Consider the following 19,969-nt stretch of genomic DNA (forward strand, 5'->3'; position numbering starts at 1 on the left):
GCATTGGACCCGCATTCTGTCTATCACAGGCACGGGGTTAGGAGGAGGCGGGGATGTGTGTGACAGTGAGCTGAGAGGCAATTTTAATGCAAGCTGTAACAGCATGCTAAACCGCTCAATGACCCTGTGGCTCTCCTCTTCCTCCATGCTCTACTCCACCAAAGTGATCACTGGGAGAACGGCTCCCGATCAACTACATTTGCCCCCTCCAATCCAAGGCAACCCACCTCGCAAGCCCTCATTTTCCACTCTCAAAATGCTAGTAGGCGAGTGGAAAATTTGAGGGCTGGTTGAATCAATGTAACTATGTAAACACCATACCAGGCTGATGCCCCTGGAACCTAGAAATCAGCAAAGTAGACACAGCTACTACACTGTTACTCCAGTGATCACATTAGCTTCCAGGTCCTGCCCTAAATGGCCATCCTGCTGTTTTCTGAGAACAAGCCAAACACTCAGCAAGTGCTCCTTTCAGAAAACATTTAGCATTTTCTGAATGAATGCAGAGTTCTCTGGTTGGACGCGGTGGAAAGTGTGACATAACTTCCCTGCCTCTATACCTTGTTCAATCAGAGAACACCTTACATCCATTCAGAAAATGCCATGCATTCTCTAATTGTGGCCCATGCCAAGCGGCCGACCTCTTGTGTTCACAGGGCAGCAGCTCAGCATGGGACCAGGAGGTTTCACTGGAGAAGCAGTTTCTATACAGCGATTTCCAGCTTCCAGGGGCAACCCTTTCCGGCCCACCCTGGCGTTCCTTCAAACATTTCTGAATGCGGTTGGGAGGGTGGATTGGGGATGGAAACATTAGCTGATCACTTGACCGTGTTGACTGGCTGTCACCGTGGTCACATGATTGGGAGCTGGCCCCACTGGCCATCATTACGGTCTTTAACAGCTCGGTCTCTGTGTTGGAAGTGTGCAGTGAAGTGGGGAAAGTTAGTACATACCTCCTCATGTTTTCCAATTTTGCATCCATATTGTTTTGACCATGTTTTAGGTCTTGTAGCTCAGCAACAACCTTCTGCAGATCCTCCTGTGATAGGTGAGCTTCTTCAGATTTTACGGAAGATGAGATCTGTCAATTAAAACAAAATTCTTATTTATTCACATTTCAGCACGCACATGTAAGGCAAACTTACTTACAGTTCCTCACCGTCTAGGTCAGGGGACTCAAACTGGTGGCACTTCAGCTGTTGAGAAATTAGTCCCATGAGGCATTGTAAGGCTGACAGTTACAAGCATGACTCCCACAGGCAGAGGCATGATGGGACTTGTAGTCCGGCAACAGCTGGGGGGCTGCCAGTTTGAGACCCCTGGTCTAGATACCAGGGGATCTAAATAGCCTTAAAAAGCCATACAAAAAAAAAAAAAAACGCATCCAATTTGCATAATATGTGACTGTGACCAGCTTTCAATGCAGCCGGTTCACATGTGTGTGGGGCGGCCACGGTGCGGCTTTAAAGAAGGTCATGCACATTTTTGGATCCAGTTCAGGTGCAAATTTAGGAAAAAATCTGCACCTGAATCACATAGGTCAACAGAAACGCACCGTACTCCAGCCTGGAAACGGCGGCTGCACATATGTGAACACAGCCCAATATTTAAAATGATACTAAAGGATCATTTTTTATTTTAACATGTCATACTTACCTCCACTGTGTAGCTCATTTTGCAGAGTGGCCCCGAACATCCATCTCTGGGGTCCCTCTGCGGCTTCTCCCCCTATTAGATAACTCCTATGGAGAAGCGTTCTCCTGAGGAGGTTACCTTGCAGGTGCGCTCCCGAGTCCAGCATTCGGCGTCCATGGAGGCCGAGTGCAGGACTTGGCCCTGCCCCCCACACCGCTGGATTCGATTTACAGCAGTGGGAGCCAATGGCTGCGTTGCTATCAATCTATCCATCTATCCAATCCATCTATCCTATCCAAGAGCCAGGAACCTGGGGAGAGAGGGATGGCAGGGATGGCAGGGATGCGACAACGGAAATTCGGGGCTCAGGTAAGTAAGCCGGGGGCGGTGGGGGGACGGTGTCTGCAAAATGTTTTTTCACAAAGATTTACAACCCCTTTAATTCCTTGGAGCTGACAGACAGTACGCATATATGTGGCCTTCTGTAAACTACTTAACGCATTAAGAGCACACGCCGTGCGCGCTGCCAGCACGTTAGCTCAGATCGGTAAGCTTACCAATGCATACTTGCGATTAGGATCTTTCCCATCATGTGACTGCTGGGACAGCCAATCGCAGTTGTCACATGACCTGAATGCCCGGCATCAAAAATCTCTTAAAGGGCCGGGAGGCACCGGTGCTAAAGGGTTAAGGCTCGACTCCAGGCAGACGTACAGTGCATCCGGAAAGTATTCACAGCGCATCACTTTTTCCACATTTTATATTACAACCTTATTCCAAAATGGATTAAATTCATTATTTTCCTAAAAATTCTACTCTATGAGGAGTGTCGGTGCACAGACATTTTCAGTTCTTTCCAGAGATGTTCATTCGGGTTCAAGTCTGAGCCATTCAAGGACATTCACAAAGTTAGCCCATAGCCACTTGGCTGTGTGCTTAGGGTCATTGTCCTGTTGGAAAATGAACATTCGCCCCAGTCTGAGGTTATTTTTAAAAAACTAAAAAAAATAAAAAAAATCCCACGTACAGAAATATTCACAGCCTTTGCCATGACACTCAAAATTGAGCTCAGGTGTATCCTATTTCCACTGATCATCCTTGAGGCCAGGTTCACACTGGTACGACAAACGATCCGACATTGGGAGCTCATGTCATATGACGCGTGAAAATCAATGTTTCCCTATGGGAGACATCTTAACTGGTCCGACACAAGTTGGCCCGACTTTGAAAATGCTCCCTGCACAACTTTGGTCTGACTTCGATCCTACTTTAGCCCATTGAATATCACTGAAGTCGGATCAAAGTCAGATCGCAGTCTCAACTGATCCGACTTTGGCAAGCGACTTGTGCTCTGATGAACTTGAAGGGGGGGGAAGAAGAAGAAGAAGAAGCCTTTTCGGTCTGATATGGATTTTAAAGGGGAACCCCCCAAAATCCATACCAGACCCTTATCCAAGCACACAGCCTGGCAGGTCAGGAAAGGGGGTGGGGACCGTACAAGGCCGCATGCCCTCAACATGGGGGTGGGCGCTTTGGGGCAGGGGGGCCTCAAGAGCCTCTTCCCAAACACCCATTGGTTGCCAGGGTCTGCGGGCGGGGGACTTATCGGAATCCCAGATCTCGGCCCCCCCGCCCTATGTGAATGAGTATGCGGTACATTGTATGGATTTTGGGGGGGGACCCCACATAGTTTTTTAGGCGTGGGGATTCCCCTTAAAATCCATACCAGGCCTTTTGGCCTGGTATGCTCTTGGAGGGAGAACCCATGCCGTTGTTTTTATTTTTTATTTGGCGTGGAGTTTCCCCTAAAGATTCACACCAGACACAGTACCTGGTATTGTCGGGGATCAAAGTCGGATCCCTGTTCATTGAAGTCAGACGCATGTTGGACTTCAAGTCGCAAGGCAAAGTCCGATCCAAAGTGCTACGACTGTCGTGTCATACCAGTGTGCACCTGGCCTGAGATGTTTCTACAACTTGATTGGCATCCACCTGTGGTAAATTCAGATGACTGGACATAATTTGGAAAGGCACACACACCTTTCTATATAAGACAGGTTTGTATCAAGGCACAGAAAAAGTTCTGAAGCATTAAAGGACCCAATGAGCACAGTGGCCTCCATCATCCATAAATATAAGAGGTTTGGAACCGCCAGGACTTTTCCTAGAGTGGGCCGCCTGGCAAAAATGAGCGATCGGGGGAGAAGGGCCTTAGTCAGGGAGGTGACCAAAAACCAGATGGTAACTCTGACAGAGCGCCAGCGTTTCTCTGTGGAGAGAGGAGAACCTTCCAGAAAAACAATCATCTCTGCAGCACTCCACTAGTCAGACCTGTATGGTAGAGTGGCCAGAAGGAAGCCACTCCTCAGTAAAAGGCACATGACTGCCCACCTGGAGTCTGCCAAAAGGCACCTGGAGGACTCTTCGACCATGAGAAACAAAATTCTCAGGTCTGATGGAACTCTTTGGCCTGAATGACAAGCATCATGTCAGGAGGAAACCAGGCACCGCTCATCACCTGGCCAGTACTATCCCTACAGTGAAGCATGGTGGTGACAGCATCATGCTGTGGGGGTGTTTTTTAGAAGCAGGAACTGGGAGACTAGTCAGGAACGAGGTAAAGTGGCATGCAGCAATGCACAGAGACATCCTTGATGAAAACCTGCACCAGAGTGCTCTGGACCTCAGACCGGGGCGAAAGTTCATCTTCCAACAGGAAAACAACCCTAAGCACACAGCCAAGACTAGCTACGGTACAACCCTTGAGTGGCCCAGCCAGAGCCCAGATTTGAACCAGATTGAACATCTATGGAGAGTGGGGGTGAGGAGATCTGTTGCATTAAAGCGGAAGTTTGGTGTACTTTAAGGCCGCTCTCACACTGTTCCCCTGTAAAAACAACTGTGCATTTATGGCACGTGTCCAGTGAGTTTTGCACCTATGAAAAAAAGAACATGACACTCAAAAATGCACCAACCACATGAATTTTTGCCACATTTTGGATGCGTTTTCTATTCATTTCAATGGGGACATACATTATTAAAGGAGGTTTTCTTTCCCACAGCAAACAAGCACCAAAAATGCAGCATGAAGGACTTGTAAAAATGCAACTGACTGGTGTGAAGGGTTCCATAGGATTTAATGGTGTAGCGGCGGCTCCTGAAGAGCGCGCACTATGCGGTTTTTCAAAGTTAAAGTTATGCCTGAACTGCAGTTTGGTTTGGGTACAATTGTCCAAATTTATACTTCAGCATCAGTCTGACTGGACTGTGAGATGTTTAGCCTGGCCACAGGAGGCACTGTCTCTTCTGGCAGGCATGGAACTAATGGTCTGGTAAAGGTGCTTAAGTTACTCTCTCTGAGCCCGCCCAGTGGGAGTGGCGCTCTCCCTGTGCTTTCTGGGAGAGGATATTTAAGATGCGGACGTCACATGGTTCGGGGTTCCGGTCCAGAATGATGTACTGACTTCATGGTCCTCCTGACCAGCCCCCAGGAAGGCTATGGCCTGGGGTGTGGATCCACCCGATTTCGATGTCTCGGGGCTGGCTAGCCCGAGGAAAGAAAACTAAAAGAAGGATTCTGAGGTGGCTGGATGCCGTCTCTGGTTTGGGAGAGACCCAGTGACTTCAAGTATTCCAGGGGAGGACTCTTCAGAAGAAGACCACGTACGGGCTGGTTTCTTAGTTTGAGCCTGGAAGAGCTGAAGTACCCGAGAGAATCCGGTCTTGTGGCTATCACCAAGCTGGCTGAAAGATCCAGGTATCCTACGAGTGTTTTCAAGCTTAGTTTCCTACGTGTTCTACAACATCTGTGGCAGAGACATTATCTTGTATGTTCTACAACAACGTCTGTGGCAGACACTTGTTCTTGAGTAGTCAACTTGTTGGCTGCTAGGCCTTGTGAGAGAAGGACTGTCCAACCTGAGTGATCATCCAGTTGCGAATGGCTATTCTCTGGATGCAAAGTTCGCAAGTTCTTCAACATTTTGACTTTGACACAAAGCCCTTGTACACACGGTCGGACATTCCGACGGAAAATGTACGATCGGACGGCGTTGTCGGATAATCCGACTGTGTGTGGGCTCCATCGAACTGTTTCCGTCGGAATATCTGACAGACAAAGTTTTAGAGCTGAGCTATAAAACTTTCTGACAACATGATCCGATCAGACTTTGTCCGATTGTGTGTAGAGAATTCCGATTGGACAATGTGCCATGCATGTTCAGATCAAATTCCTAGACCAAAGCTATTGGCTACTAGCCTGAATGTAGTCCCGTCGTAACGAAATAACGTTGTCACGTTACGTATGATCGGATTTTCCGACAACTTTGTCCGACCGTGTGTATGCAACACAAGTTTCGGACAAAATCCGATGGATTTTGTTGTCGTAATGTCCGACCGTGTGTACAAGGGCTTAGAGTACCTGAATTCCCTTTCCAACCCTCTGATCCCAATTTAAGAGACTGTTCATTATCTAAGTTTTGCAAATAAAATCCATTCAAGTGGATCTGTTGTCGGTCTCTCAAGTTACTGGGCCATTTACCACGGGACACCCACGGGACAGGTAACGGTAAGCCCAAATCTAACCAGCAGCTCCTTTGGGGGTTAGTGCTACAATGGTCACATATTTTTCTTCCGCTTTTGGTAAGGCAAAAAAAAAAAGAAGAAGAAAAACAAATCAGTTTGAAAAGGCCCTAAAGCGGTTCTAAAGTCTGAAAATAATAATAATAATAATAATAATAATAATAAACATCAGCAGCTACAAATACTGGAGGGGGCCACGCTTTCGGCTGAGGGTATCAAAGTTGACCACCACCGATTTAGTGGTTTGCTTGGAGTTAAGCTTTAACCACTTCTCACCCGTAGGATGTTATATGATGTCTGGATGATGGGTGCAACTACAGCCATCATTCAGATGTCTCCCTTTTCAGCCAGCAATTCCCTACAATGTAAATGCCATCCTATCGGCTGATTAGCCGCTGTTTTTTTACAGGCAACCTCCTCTCTGATCACACAGGAGAGCTCAGGATCTGATCCAGAGGCGGGTTACCACAAAGCTGACCGTGGTCCTGGGCCATCTTTATGATCCTCGGAGGCCGGAAGCAACATCATGACGTAACTTCCGGTTCTGGCAGATGTAAACACTGCAATTTTTTTTACTTGTAAAAGCAGAGATATCAATTTTTATTTTTATTTTTTTTTAGCTCATGCTTTCTAGGGTAGAGGAAATATCTGGGTCTTACAGACACAAGATGTCTCCATAAAGTGGACCTGTCATGCCTTATTTCTATCACAGGGGATGTTTACATTTCTTGCGATAGGAATAAAAGTGATAATAATAAAGAAAAAAAAAAGTGTGTGTTTTTATATATATATATATATATATATATATATATATATATATATATATATATATATATATATATATATATATATATATATATATATATATATATATTTTTTTTATTTTTTTTTAAATGGGACAGTGTAAAATGAAAAAAAATAAAATTATAAAAATTTTTGTTTTAAAGCGCCCCCTGTCCCCTCGTGCTCGCAGGTAGAAGCAAACGCAAACATAGGTATCGCTACAAACGTTATATAGCAAGAACAAGAATTCTAGCGCTAGACCTCCTCTGGTAACCTGTAAAAATGTTTAAAGCGTCACCTATAGAGATTTTTAATTAACCACTTCAGCCCCAGAAAGGTTTTATCCCCCTACCTGACCAGAACACTTTTTACAATTTGGCACTTTTATTTGCGCGGTCATGCAATGCTGTACCCAAACAAAATGTGCGTCCTTTTTGTGACAATTTAAAAAATAAATAAATAAATATTATATATATATATATATATATATATATACATATACATATATACATACACACACACACACACACACACACACACATATATATACACACACACATACATTTTTTATTTTTATTTTGTTTGGTAAAACAAAAATCACAAGCAGCATATATTGATTCGTTTGCGAAAAATGATAAATTCTACAAACTATGGGAAAGATTTATGGCATTTTTATTATTTTTACTAGTAATGGCGGTGATCTGCGATTTTTAGCGGTATTGCGACGGACAGAAGGGGTTAACTGTGTGTTCCCTCAGTGCGTTCTAACTGTATGGGGATAGGACTGAGTAGGAGAGGAGAGATATCGCTCTTCCTATTTACTAGGAACAAACGACATGTCTCCTCAGCCTTAATTAAATACACAAATCCCCATGCTGGTGCTTGTGCATGCAATCGTGAATCGGGTCCCCCGTCGTGCAGCAGGCGCAGCCTCTGGCGACTCTTAAAGGAAACCCCGCATGTGGTTTTGCTCACTGGGTGGGTGCCGTTCTGGCCCCGTAAATAAACGTGAGCCGGTTGGGAACCATTCCACGAGCGTGCATAATCTGAAAGCGTGGCATGTTAGTTATCTATTTACTCTGTGTAACAGTTATATTTTACCAAAAATTGGGTTATATATTGTTTTTCGCATAAAAATTCATTAAAGTGTATTTTTTCCCCAAAAATTGCGTTAGGAGAGAAAAAAAAAAAAAAAAAAAAAAAAAAAAAAAAAAAAATCGCTGCGCAAATACCGTGTGGCACAACAAATTGCAATGACCTCCTTTTTATTCTCTAGGGGCAAAAAAAAAAAAATACAGATTTTCTCACATGTAGGCGAGAAAATGTCAGAATTGGCCTAGGTGGAAAGTGGTTAAAACAAGCATCCTTCACAAAGGTTGAAGAATAGAGGACCACTTTCTCTTTTTACCAGTGCAGACAACATACTTTGTTGGACTTTATCATATGCTGATGAAGCATAATAATAATAAAAAAAAGGAAACCTCACCTTGCGTTTGATATGTTCTAAGAGTTCTGCTCTTCCTTTTTTAAAAGATGGGTGCTGGAATTCGATGGCAGAGCCGCATTCCGATCTCACGAGCCCGCTCTCCAGACTCATCACCTTTCTGAAGCCATCTAAATGAGAAGGACAAAAAGGACTTTAAAATTATGCGATTCCTGAATAGAAAAGGTCAGAATTAATGGGACTAAAAGCATCTAGCTATAAAACAGTATTCAGAAAACATCATAATGCATGATCACAGGAAACGTGTACACGTGAACAAAATATAATGCAATGTTCAGAATGTAAAGAAAAAAAAAAAAAAAAAAAAAAAAGCAAGAGAAAATCCTAATCACTTCTTTCACGAAAAGCACAGCTGAGCCCTATTATAGTATATGACAGCTGCCTTTGCAGGCGGATTTTACTTCTACTCAAAAGGAAGTCAAACCATTTCAAAGCCACACGTGTTATAATATATAGAGGGCAAATCTGTCAGCATTTACTTTGTGACTGCAATTCAGCTTTATTAAAGACTAGCTCCAGGTGAAATGTTTAAAATCTGAAGTTTAATCTTAGATTTTTGCATTGGTTCCTACTGGAGAATGCGGACATGATAAAAGAGAGGGTCCGAGACTGCGGACATGATACAAGAGAGGGTCCGAGACTGCGGACATGATACAAGAGAGGGTCCGAGACTGCGGACATGATACAAGAGAGGGTCCGAGACTGCGGACATGATACAAGAGAGGGTCCGAGACTGCGGACATGATACAAGAGAGGGTCCGAGACTGCGGACACGATACAAGAGAGGGTCCGAGACTGCGGACACGATACAAGAGAGGGTCCGAGACTGCGGACACGATACAAGAGGGTCCGAGACTGCGGACACGATACAAGAGAGGGTCCGAGATTGAGGACATGATACAAAATATGTGAAAAACCAATTGAATATCAATTGCAAAAACTCTGCGCCATGCAAAGACATGTAAAATAAAAATAAAAAATAAATATAAACAAAAAAATCTGAACCCTATAAAAGTGAAGTGTAAAACTCCTCAGTGATACAATGATAATACTTTTGGGGCACTCTAATTAATGAATAAACATAGCAGTGCAAATCTTATCTACTAAGCCATAAGGAAAAATACACAATAATCTAAAATATATAAAAAAAAAAAATTTGAAAAATGTGAAAACAATATTCATATATTCCCACTCGTGATCAAGTAACTATAAACAGTTCCTTCAAAGATTACTTATAATTTTCTAATCACACAAAGTCCCATCAATATGCCACAACAGCTTCTTTGATAAGTGATCCCAGATTCACCAGTACAGGAAATCTTGCAGGGTGTGATAAAGATGATTCCAAAGAGATTGCATATACCTCCACCAAAGAAATCAATGCAACGACACCCAATCGTGAATGAAAATACAATCTGCTCACGAGATTCGTTTGACCACTTTAATTAAAAAGCAAGTCAAACAACGCCTGTACAGGTAAGTGCCTGTTCACATGAATTCTGACATGGATACATAGGACAACATATGCCCCTTCACAGTCTCAAGTGGTATATAGGAAAGAGCAAAAAACATCCATAGCATAACACTGTTTTTATTTAAAAAAAGTGTTTAAAAGACATAGCCAAATGGCTCCTTACATTGTCATGTGCCCGACCCGGCACTGGGGCTGCTCACCTTCAGAATGTAGATTCGATGGGTGAAGGGTTTCCACTCTGTACCGTCGAAATGGCGTGCGTTCCAAGCCGTCAGACCGACAACCAGGTAACCGAATATGGCGTCAGGAAAAGCGTGACCAGGTACCACCTCGATGTACGTTTCATCATTGACGGCTCATGGAAGCGTTCCTGAAGACGTACGTTTCGTCATTGACGTCTTCAGGAAGCATTCCTGAAGACATCAATGACGAAACGTACGTAGAGTCGGTACCATACGTATTAAAGGGCTATTTTTCTGTTGTCATTTTTGTTTTTTTTATTGCATTTAAGAACAAATATGAGATCTTTTTGACCCCAGATCTCATATTTAAGAGGACCTGTCATACTTTTTTCTATTACAAGGGAGGTTTACATAAACATTTTTTTTTAAAAACAGTGTAAAAATAAATAAAATAAATAAGAAAAACAGATTTTTCTAAAGCACCCCACCCCGACGAGCTCACGCCGCATATGAAAACGGTGGTGGTCAAGCCACGCATGTGATGTATCGCTGCGATCGGTAGAGCGAAAGCAATCATTCTAGCACTAGACCTCTGTAACTCAAAACATGCAACCTGTTTTTTGTTTTTTAAACGTCGCCTATGGAGATTTTTAAGGGTAAAAGTGTGACGCCATTCCACGAGCGGGTGCAATTTGGAAGCGGGGCGTGTTGGGTATCAATTTACTCGGCGTAACTTTATATCTTTCACAATATAAAAAACATTGGGCTAACTTTACTGTTGTCTCACTTTTTCATTTAAAAATAAATTTTTTCCCCAAAAAAGTGTGCTGCGCAAATACGGTGTGACAAAAAGTACTGCAATGATCGCCATTTTATTTTCTAGGATGTTAGAAAAAAAAAAAAAAGTATAATGTTTGGAGGTTCTAAGCAATTTTCTAGCAAAAAAAACACGTTTTTAACTCCGAGTCTGAAAAAGAGGCCCGGTCTTAAAGTGGTTAAATACTAGTACTGACAGCAATCAGTGACTTATTGCAGGACTGTGACAGTATGGCGGGCAAATTTCGGATGGTCGGTACGGTGCTTTTCGACAGCCGAATCTAAAATTTTTGTCGAACGTGAACTCAACGTCTGATTGTTGTTTCATTAGTACGGTTTTCGCCCGAAAAAAAAACAAGAACAAGACTACGCATGCTCAGAAACGAAAAAACGCATAGAAAACTATTCAACACATGACGTCTTGGATTCTGTCGTACGAGAATTTTCGCATTGTGAGTAACCTCTTCACTTTTGACATGAGACTAGCATGCCACAAAAAGAAAAAAAAAAAATGTACTAATGGTCGTCCGAAAATCTGATTGTGTGTACAAGGCTTAACTGACCTTAGCAAAGTGTCAGGTCAGTGTCATTTGAATGGGCTGCTATGCCCGGGGTCTTCTGCAAACAAAAGGTCCCCTTTCCCCTTTTTTAAAATGAGGCTGCACTGAAATAGCACAGCGTTTTGCAATACACGGGGGTGCCAGCAAGGGTTAATGGCACCCGCTGCACGTTTTCTGTGCGTTATTTTGTGCGGCTGCAGAAAGGAGTGCAATTATTTTTACACACCCACTCCAATGCAGCCTTTTACAACTCCACTGGCTTAATACTTCTGATGCAGTTCGGTTTATACTCACACATGTTCAGCTGGCGGATAAAGCTGGATAGATTGTTGTGCTTAAAATACTTGGGCAGGATTTCTTTAGAAAATCGCTGGTCGTCCAAGATACAGAAGTTCTGGCCATCCTGAAAGGAGAAAAAAAATAAAAAGGAGGAAAAAATAAAAAAAATTAACCCAAACCGTTGAAAATGGTGCTCATAAAATTATATTATCATCCCCAAAACAACGAGAAGCTCAGTGATTCCCCCCACCAACCGCCATCTTACTATATATGATGCAGTAAACACATGAAGGTCTTTGTAGAGCTTTCTGAGCGCCCCACACAGGGCCAGTCCAATCTGCACCATCTTACACACCAGAAATACATATGCCTACATATTGCTTGAAGGCAGAAGGTGTTTTAACCACTTCAGCTCCGGAAGGTTTAACCCACCTTCATGACCAGGCCAGTTTTTGTAATACCGCACTGCATTACTTTAACTGACAATTGTGTGGTCGTACGATTCGGTACCCAAATAAAATGCATGTCTTTTTCCTTTTTTTTTTTATTTTTTTTTTTTTTTACTACTACAAATAGAGCTTTCTTTTGGTGGTATTTGATCACCTCTGTAGTTTTTATTATTCTGCTATAAAACATATCCCACAAAAAAAAAAATTTTCATAAAAAATAAATTAAATCTCTTAATTTAGGCCAAAATGTATTCTGCTACATGTTTTTGAGTTAAAAAAAATGGCAATCAGTGTACATTGATTTGTTTGTGTATAACATATATACAGATTTTTTTTTTATTTATTTTTTTTATATACACTAGTAATGGCAGTGATCAGCGACTTATTACGGGACTGTGACAGTATGGCGGGCAATTTGACACTAACGCACATTGGGGGGAACTATCTGCCACTGACATCACTAGTAACATTGTTAACAGGAGCAGTGTTAATAACATGCACTATAAAACTATACAAAAGCTCGCGCTAAGGTAATCAAATTGTGATAAATGAAAAAACTGCAGCAGCTGTGCAAAGGTGCTAGAACCTTATAGCAGTGAAAGAAAAAAAAAAAAAGAAAAATAATTATATTTTATATATATAAAATATAATTATTATTTTTTTCCTGCATGCGCACAGGGGATTCTTGGCTGAAAGCCCAGCAGATGCCGGACTTTGCCGGAAAGAAGCCACGCGGTGGCACGGAGCCACGAGTGACGACATTGCGGCTCCAGCCACTCACAGCGCCGGAGCCGCGATACCCCTAAGACACGCCGTGGCAACATGTCAGTTCCCTCGGCATGGTCGCCTTGTTCTAAGGTAAGGTAAGCATTTCATAATGAGTCCTGATAATAATAGACAGACAAGCACACAGAGTGTGTCGTTAATCAGGGGAGATATGGGCATGCTCAGAGATGTCATTCTAAAGAACAAAAAGGATTACAACAACACTAAGCAAGGAGATATCTACAAGCAGTGTTCATTAGGGTTTTTTATGCTGATTTACATGGGACAAAAGTTGTGGGGGAGAGTTTACAACCACATTAAAAGCATACAGTGTATGGCACACACGCTGCAATTGGCTGTGAATGAGGAATTGTCAGTGCACCATATCTGTTATCGTATCAGAAGGAAGAAAAATTGCGGGAACACCTGGGTAGCAGTGACCATAACATGATTTCATTTGATGTTAGCTGTAAGCAAAAAAAAATAAAAAAATCACATACAGGAAAGATAAAAACACTTAATTTCAAGAGAGCAAATTATCCAAGCATGAGGGCTGCTCTCCGGAAGAGAATATTGGTATCAATGGGCACAGAATGGGCACAGAACAGAAACCACAGAACAGAAATTGGAATTCTTCAAAAAGACTGTTTGTGAGCTCACTGCAAAGTATATTCCCATGGGCAATAAGTTTAAAAGGCTAAAAATAAAACCGATGTGGCTCACAGCCAAAGATAAAAAAGCTATAAACTATAAGAAAAGAGCTTTAACCACTACAATACAGGGCACTTTCGCCCCCTTCCTTCCCAGCCCAATTTTCAGCTTTCATCACTCTCGCACTTTCAATTACAATTGCGTGGTCATGCTACCAGTACAAAAATAAAATTTTTATCATTTTTTTTCGCACAAATAGAGCTTTATTTTGGTGGTATTTATTCACGACTCTGTTTTTTTATTTTTTGCGATATAAGCGCAAAAAAAGTGGAAATTTGGAAAAAAAAAACAATAATTTATTTTTTCTATTTTAAAAGAAATCCAATAAAATCAAATGTTTTCATAAATTTAAGCCAAAAATGTATTCTGCTACATGTTTTTGGTAAAAAAAAATCCGTTATGTGTATAATAATTGGTTTGTGTGATCACGGACATATGTACGCAAATGATCATGTACATATGTGTGCAGATAATCATTGTGATTTGTGATTTTTGTGTCATGTGATTTTAGTGGGACATATGTGGGGGGACATGTGTTTTTATTATTTGGGGACATGCGTTTTTATTATTTGGGGACATATGTGGTGACATGTATTGTGGTGATGTGTGTATTGCACTGTAAAAACAGCTCATACTCACTGATCACCAGCCAGCTGCAGCGATCTGCTCTCCTCTCCTCAGTGACGACTTCCGTGTGAGGAGAGGAGAGCCGATTGCCTAGCAACCGGCTGTTTGTTTACATCACATGACGGCCACGATTGGACACTACCATCATGTGATCAGGAGGGACAATCACAGAGCCCTCCTGCTGATCCGAGATGCTCCGTGTCCGGGTGACACGAGCGCATCGGGCACGCGCGCGTTCAGGAACGTCCAGTCAGAAGGAGGCGGCTCCCACCCGGCCATATATGGCCGGGTGGGAAGTGGTTAAAAAATATAAAAATGAAGGAACACCAGTGTCATTTAAATGTTACAAAGAATATAACAGAATATGTAAAAGGGAAATCAAGGATGCAAAAATTCAAACCGAAAGACAGATTGGAAAAGATAGTAGGACAAACCCCCAAAAAATCTTCAAATATATTAATAGTAAAAAGGTCAAGTCTGTGCATGTAGGCCCTTTAGAAAATAATCTGGAGTGGGTGACTGGGGACAAAGAGAATACTAATTTATTAAATACTTTCTTCAGCTCTGTGTATACAAAGGAGCATGGGGGAGCTCATGTCCATAATGGGGGTGGTACTGACACAGCCCCAAATCCACAATGGCTCAAAAGTGATATGGTCCAGAAATATTTAGACAGAATAAAGGTGGATAAAGCACCTGGGCCTGATGGCATCCACCCATGGATCCTAAAAGAATGGAGCTCTGCAATTTCAGAGCCATTGTATCTAATTTTTAGGGACTCATTAATGACAGGAATAGTACCACTGGATTGGTGCTGGGCCAATGTGGTGCCTATATTTAAAAAAGGGAACAAAGTCTTTACCAAGTAACTATAGACCTGGGGATATAATTATGGCATTTTTATTATTATTATTTTTTTTTTTTTACTAGTAATGGCAGCGATCTGCATTTTTAGCAGGATTGCGGCGGACAGATTGGACACTTTTTGGGACCATTGACATTTATACAGAGCTAAAAAAAGCCATTGATTACTGTATAAATGTCACTGGTAGGGAAGGGGTTAACACTAGAGGGCGATCAAGGGGTTAAGTGTGCTTCCTGGGTGTGTTTCAGAGAGAGAGAGAGAGAGAGAGAGAGAGAGAGAGAGAGAGAGAGAGAGAGAGAGAGAGAGAGAGAGAGAGAGAGAGATCGCTGTCCCCCCCAACCATCGCTCTTAAAGCGGTCGACATACCTATGATGGTTCGCGCAGCCCTGCCAAAGTATAATGATGATGGCTGGTTATCAACACTGGGGGTCTAGATTCTGAATGCCTCTATAAAGAATACCTGACACCTGCCTAAAGCTATCACGACAGGGCCTGTTTGCCCCCTTGTCGTGATCCCATCTGCACCCATATTCTTGTCACTGTGAGAAATAGCATCCTCTTTTCATGAATAAACTGATCTAAAAATCGTTCAGTCCCCTCACAGCACTGCAAATGTTTGCTACAACAGCTGCAGAAAATGATTCATAAGAAGGCAATGTATTTCCATAGTGTAGCTATTGCCTAGAGCAGGTACGCTTTCAGAATGGTATGCTGTGATTGACACCTTCCACAGGATAATACGTGCCTAAACCGGCCCAATCACAATGTGACGCTAAATTATCGGTGCTCTTTACCAGCAGTACAGATCTCTGCAATTGCCGCTTTACATTATGATGTTCTGTCAGATAAAGAGGTTTCCCGTCACCAAAGGTTTTATAGCCTGACTTGCTCTCTCCCCCAAGTCTCTTTTTAATATAATATAATATAATATAATATAAATATATATATATATCTCAAAATTATTTACTCTTCACTGCCCCCCCCCCTCCAAACTATGGACAAATGCCATCCTAACCCAGCACACAGCCATCTTACACTGCAGCTCCTCAATGACCGGACCTTCTTACACCCCACTTCTCCAGGGGTCCTCTGCCCCTGCAGGCCTTATCACCAGCTGTTGCCACATCTTTGCCCTAAAGAGCTGGTCACCCTGGTACACAAGAGCCTTCAGTACTTTGGCACTAGCTCAGTGCTGGGGGGCCATTCGGGCACTAGGCATGGCTTCTTAGGGGACTTCGCCATAGTCTAGGTCCAAGCATAGTGCTTTATTCACTGGCAGACCTGTAAAATTGATAACACCCTTAACGGCCCTAAAAGCAATACTCTCAACTGAACCGTGAGCTCAGCGCGGGTGCCCCCAAGCTGTTACCAATAATGGGTCACAAGATATCAGGAGATGGAGCAGGCAGTTTGGTTACTTTCGGTATGGGGTGACCGGGCCGAACTAGTGACTGTGTGGCGCTTGTGTGTCACACTTTGCCGGAGGGGCAGCCCCTCGCCAGCGTGGTGCGACACAGTGGGGCATTTAATGGTCATCTTTGCCAAATGTTATACCGTTTACAAAATGTTTATTGTTCGGATTACGTTTATCAATTTTACATGCTTCTATTTTTAAGATTGTGCTGGGGTGTATGGGAAGGCTGGGTCCTCTCTTTTTGGTCACTGCCTAACGGCTCCCCCAAGTAGGCCAACGTACACCACCGGCTTACTGGCTGAGGTGCGATATTTAATTTAAGTTAATTACTTGCAGATTTCATTTTGTCAGGGTTTCCCTTTTCTTGGCCTGACCTCTACCTTAATTCAACCTCTCCACTTTTCCCTAACCTATATACTTCTGTATGTCAACCCCTCCCCCTTGTCTTTGCCTTCCCCCTTCCCACCTTCCTCCATCCCATGACGTGGCAATGGAATCTATAAAGGTAATATCGCTAAAGGTCTAAATATCCCTGAGAAGAGTCGCATGCTATTAAACGACCTGAAGAGTGTTCATGCTGATGTTGCCTTTATACAAGAGACTCACTTTAAAGCCCCATACATACTATCAGATTTTCTGCTTATTTTTGTCTTCAGATTTACCAAAACCATGTAGTACAAGGGCCTGCCTGGTTGCATACAAATTGAAACTCCTAAGGTTTGACCACATATTATATGGTTTTGGTAAATCTGAAGGAAAAAAAATCAGCAGAAAATCTTATAGTGTGTATGGGGCTTTAGGATGATAAATTTCCAATCCTCAAAAACAGATTTTTTTTCCCCGACATATCACTCCACTAACCCCGCAGCCAAATCTAAAGGGGTATCCACATTGCTGTCCAGTAAACTACCATGGCGAAGCCAAGCAGTGATCAAAGACCCCGAGGGACGCTATGTGCTTCCCAATGGACTTGTGGGTGAAATACAACTCACGCTAGCGACGTTATACGCTCCCAATGAACACCGAGATAAATTCAAACATATTCTAGACAAACTTCTGGAGTTCTCAGAGGGACAGTTGAGCCTAGGGGGAGACTGTAACGTTCCTCTAATTCCCTCAACAAATGCCTCCTCCGGTCACTCTGCTGTCCCCCCGATGTATAGGAAATGGATAACCAACCTACACACAGCCCAACTGATAGATATATGGCGTTTGCAGCACTCGGGAGAACAAGACTATACGTTCTTTTTCTCCCCACATAAAATATATACCAGGACAGACTTTTCACATACCCACACTCCGGAGGGCCCTCGGCTAGATCTCGTTGTTGGCGTCTAAACGAGTCTTCTACTGATCCCTGAGGTTTTAGCAAACGCGACTAGGACATTGGCCCTATACTTCCAAGAAAACAATGTCCTGGACTGTGACCCTTGCTCCCTATGGGAGGCCCACAAAACAGTCCTCAGGAAGGTACTCCTCAAACACGGCGCAAGAATCAAGAGAGATCACAATGCACAACTTAACAAGCTCCTTACCAAATTAACCTTTATGGAATCCCACAAACATGCCCCCTCCCATGAGCTAGAGACAGAACTGGGGTCACTACGCAGACAAGTCACTGACTTACTGCTTTGGCTTTGTAATGTAGTACTACAATTCTGCCGAAAAACCAATTACAAATCAGGGGACAATTTTGGAAAAAAATTGGCCAGATTTGTCAGAGAGCAAAAGCAGGCAGCTTATTCCCCCCCCCCCCCCCCCAAATTGTCTGCCCCTATGGCCAGAAAGCCACGTTACCCGAGCAAATTTCACAGGGGTTTAGAGAATGTCTTCTTAAATAACATCCCTCCTCACAGAGTCCTGGGACGAACCTGACTCACCCATCACACTAGAGATACTCAAAACAGCCATTGGGACCATGAAACTAGGTAAAGCCCCAGGTCCAGACTGTTATACGATCTAGTACAATAATAGGCCCACGAATGGTGAAATTCTTTAACATGGTGGGATCGGAAAGGACTTTCCCCGGAGACACGCTAAAAGCACTCATATATCCCTGATCCATAAAGAAGGTAAAGACCTGAGCTCATGTGAAAGTTATAGACCCATCTCCCTTTTAAACATTGACTTGAAATTGTTCTCAAAGATCCCGGCTACCCGGCTGGCATTACATCTTCAGTCATTGGTACACCTTGACAAGGTGGGCTTTGTCCCTACCAGAGAGGCAAGGGATAATACCATCAATGTATTAAATCTCCTCCATGTGGTGAAAACTAAAAAGGTGCCCCCTGCATATTTTTAAGTACTGATGCCGAAAAAGCATTCGACCGAGTGGACTGGAACTTCATGTTCTCAGTCCAATTGGCCTGGGAGAGAGGATGCTCGGCTGGATAGGCAGGATTTATTCAAACTCTACAGCACAAGTGAAGGCAAACGGTCTGTTATTGGACCCTTTCCCCATCTGAAATGGCACGAGGCAGAGGTGCCCTTTATCGCCCTTTCTTTTTGCTCTTTCCTTGGAGCCGTTCCTATGCAAAATAAGACTAAACCCAAATATACAAGGACTTTTAACCAGGGAACCGCAGTGTAAAATCTCAGCCTACACAGATGACTTACTCTTCTCATTTATCACTTCCCGCCAGGCCTATAGCAAAATGATGGCCGGGAGGTGGTTCAGTTAGCCTGACTGGGCGTCATATGACTTCCTTCAGGATAACGGCCGCTGCATACCCGTGGGGGAACGCATCACGGCGATCGGTGTAGAGGTGTGTCAGTCTGACACACCGCTACACCGATCTTGGTAAAGAGCGTCCGACTGAGGCACTTTACCACGTGATCAGCCATGTCTAATCACGGCTGATCACAATGTCAACAGGAAAAGCCATTGATCTGACAGACGCGAGTAGAGGAGAGCCGATCGGCGGCTCTCCTGACAGAGGGAGTCCCCCCACAGATGCCCACACTAGACCACCAGGGAAGCTGTCAGGACCACCAGGGAAGGGGGCAACATGTGGATGGCCAGGTATGTACCCCATGGCTATCCACATGTGCAAATTATGCCCATTCTGTGCCAGTGCCCACAAATGGGCACTGACTGGCACCATTATATAACATGTGATGACCAGCAATTCCACCCAGTGTCAGTGCCACCCACGAGTGCCCACTATCAATGCCCATCATCAGTGCCTGTCCGTGCCACCTCATCAGTGCCGCCTTATCAGTGCCCATCATTGAAGAAAACGTACTTATTTACAATAAAAGTAACAAAATGTTCTGTATTTTCTCATTTGTTGCGCATAAAATACAAACCGCAGAGGTGATCAA

The 19,969-nt window shown here is 43.3% G+C and overlaps 1 protein-coding gene across 1 annotated transcript in view; it reads right to left on the reverse strand.

Annotated features, from left to right (window-relative positions):
* LOC143981457 (heat shock factor protein 3-like) overlaps positions 1–19,969 on the reverse strand; it is a 61,134-nt gene that overhangs the window by 31,928 nt on the left and 9,237 nt on the right. The window contains exons 2-4 of the mRNA XM_077479331.1: positions 11,830–11,938; positions 8,486–8,613; positions 954–1,081 (exon numbers count right to left, since the gene is read on the reverse strand). Of these exons, the coding sequence (XP_077335457.1) occupies positions 954–1,081; positions 8,486–8,613; positions 11,830–11,938 (365 nt within the window). The remainder of the gene's footprint in view (positions 1–953; positions 1,082–8,485; positions 8,614–11,829; positions 11,939–19,969) is intronic.

This window comes from Lithobates pipiens, unplaced genomic scaffold (genome assembly GCF_037356315.1).
Source record: "Lithobates pipiens isolate NorthernLeopardFrog02 unplaced genomic scaffold, aLitPip1_a1.2 Scaffold_1, whole genome shotgun sequence".
Taxonomy (NCBI): Eukaryota; Metazoa; Chordata; class Amphibia; order Anura; family Ranidae; genus Lithobates; species Lithobates pipiens.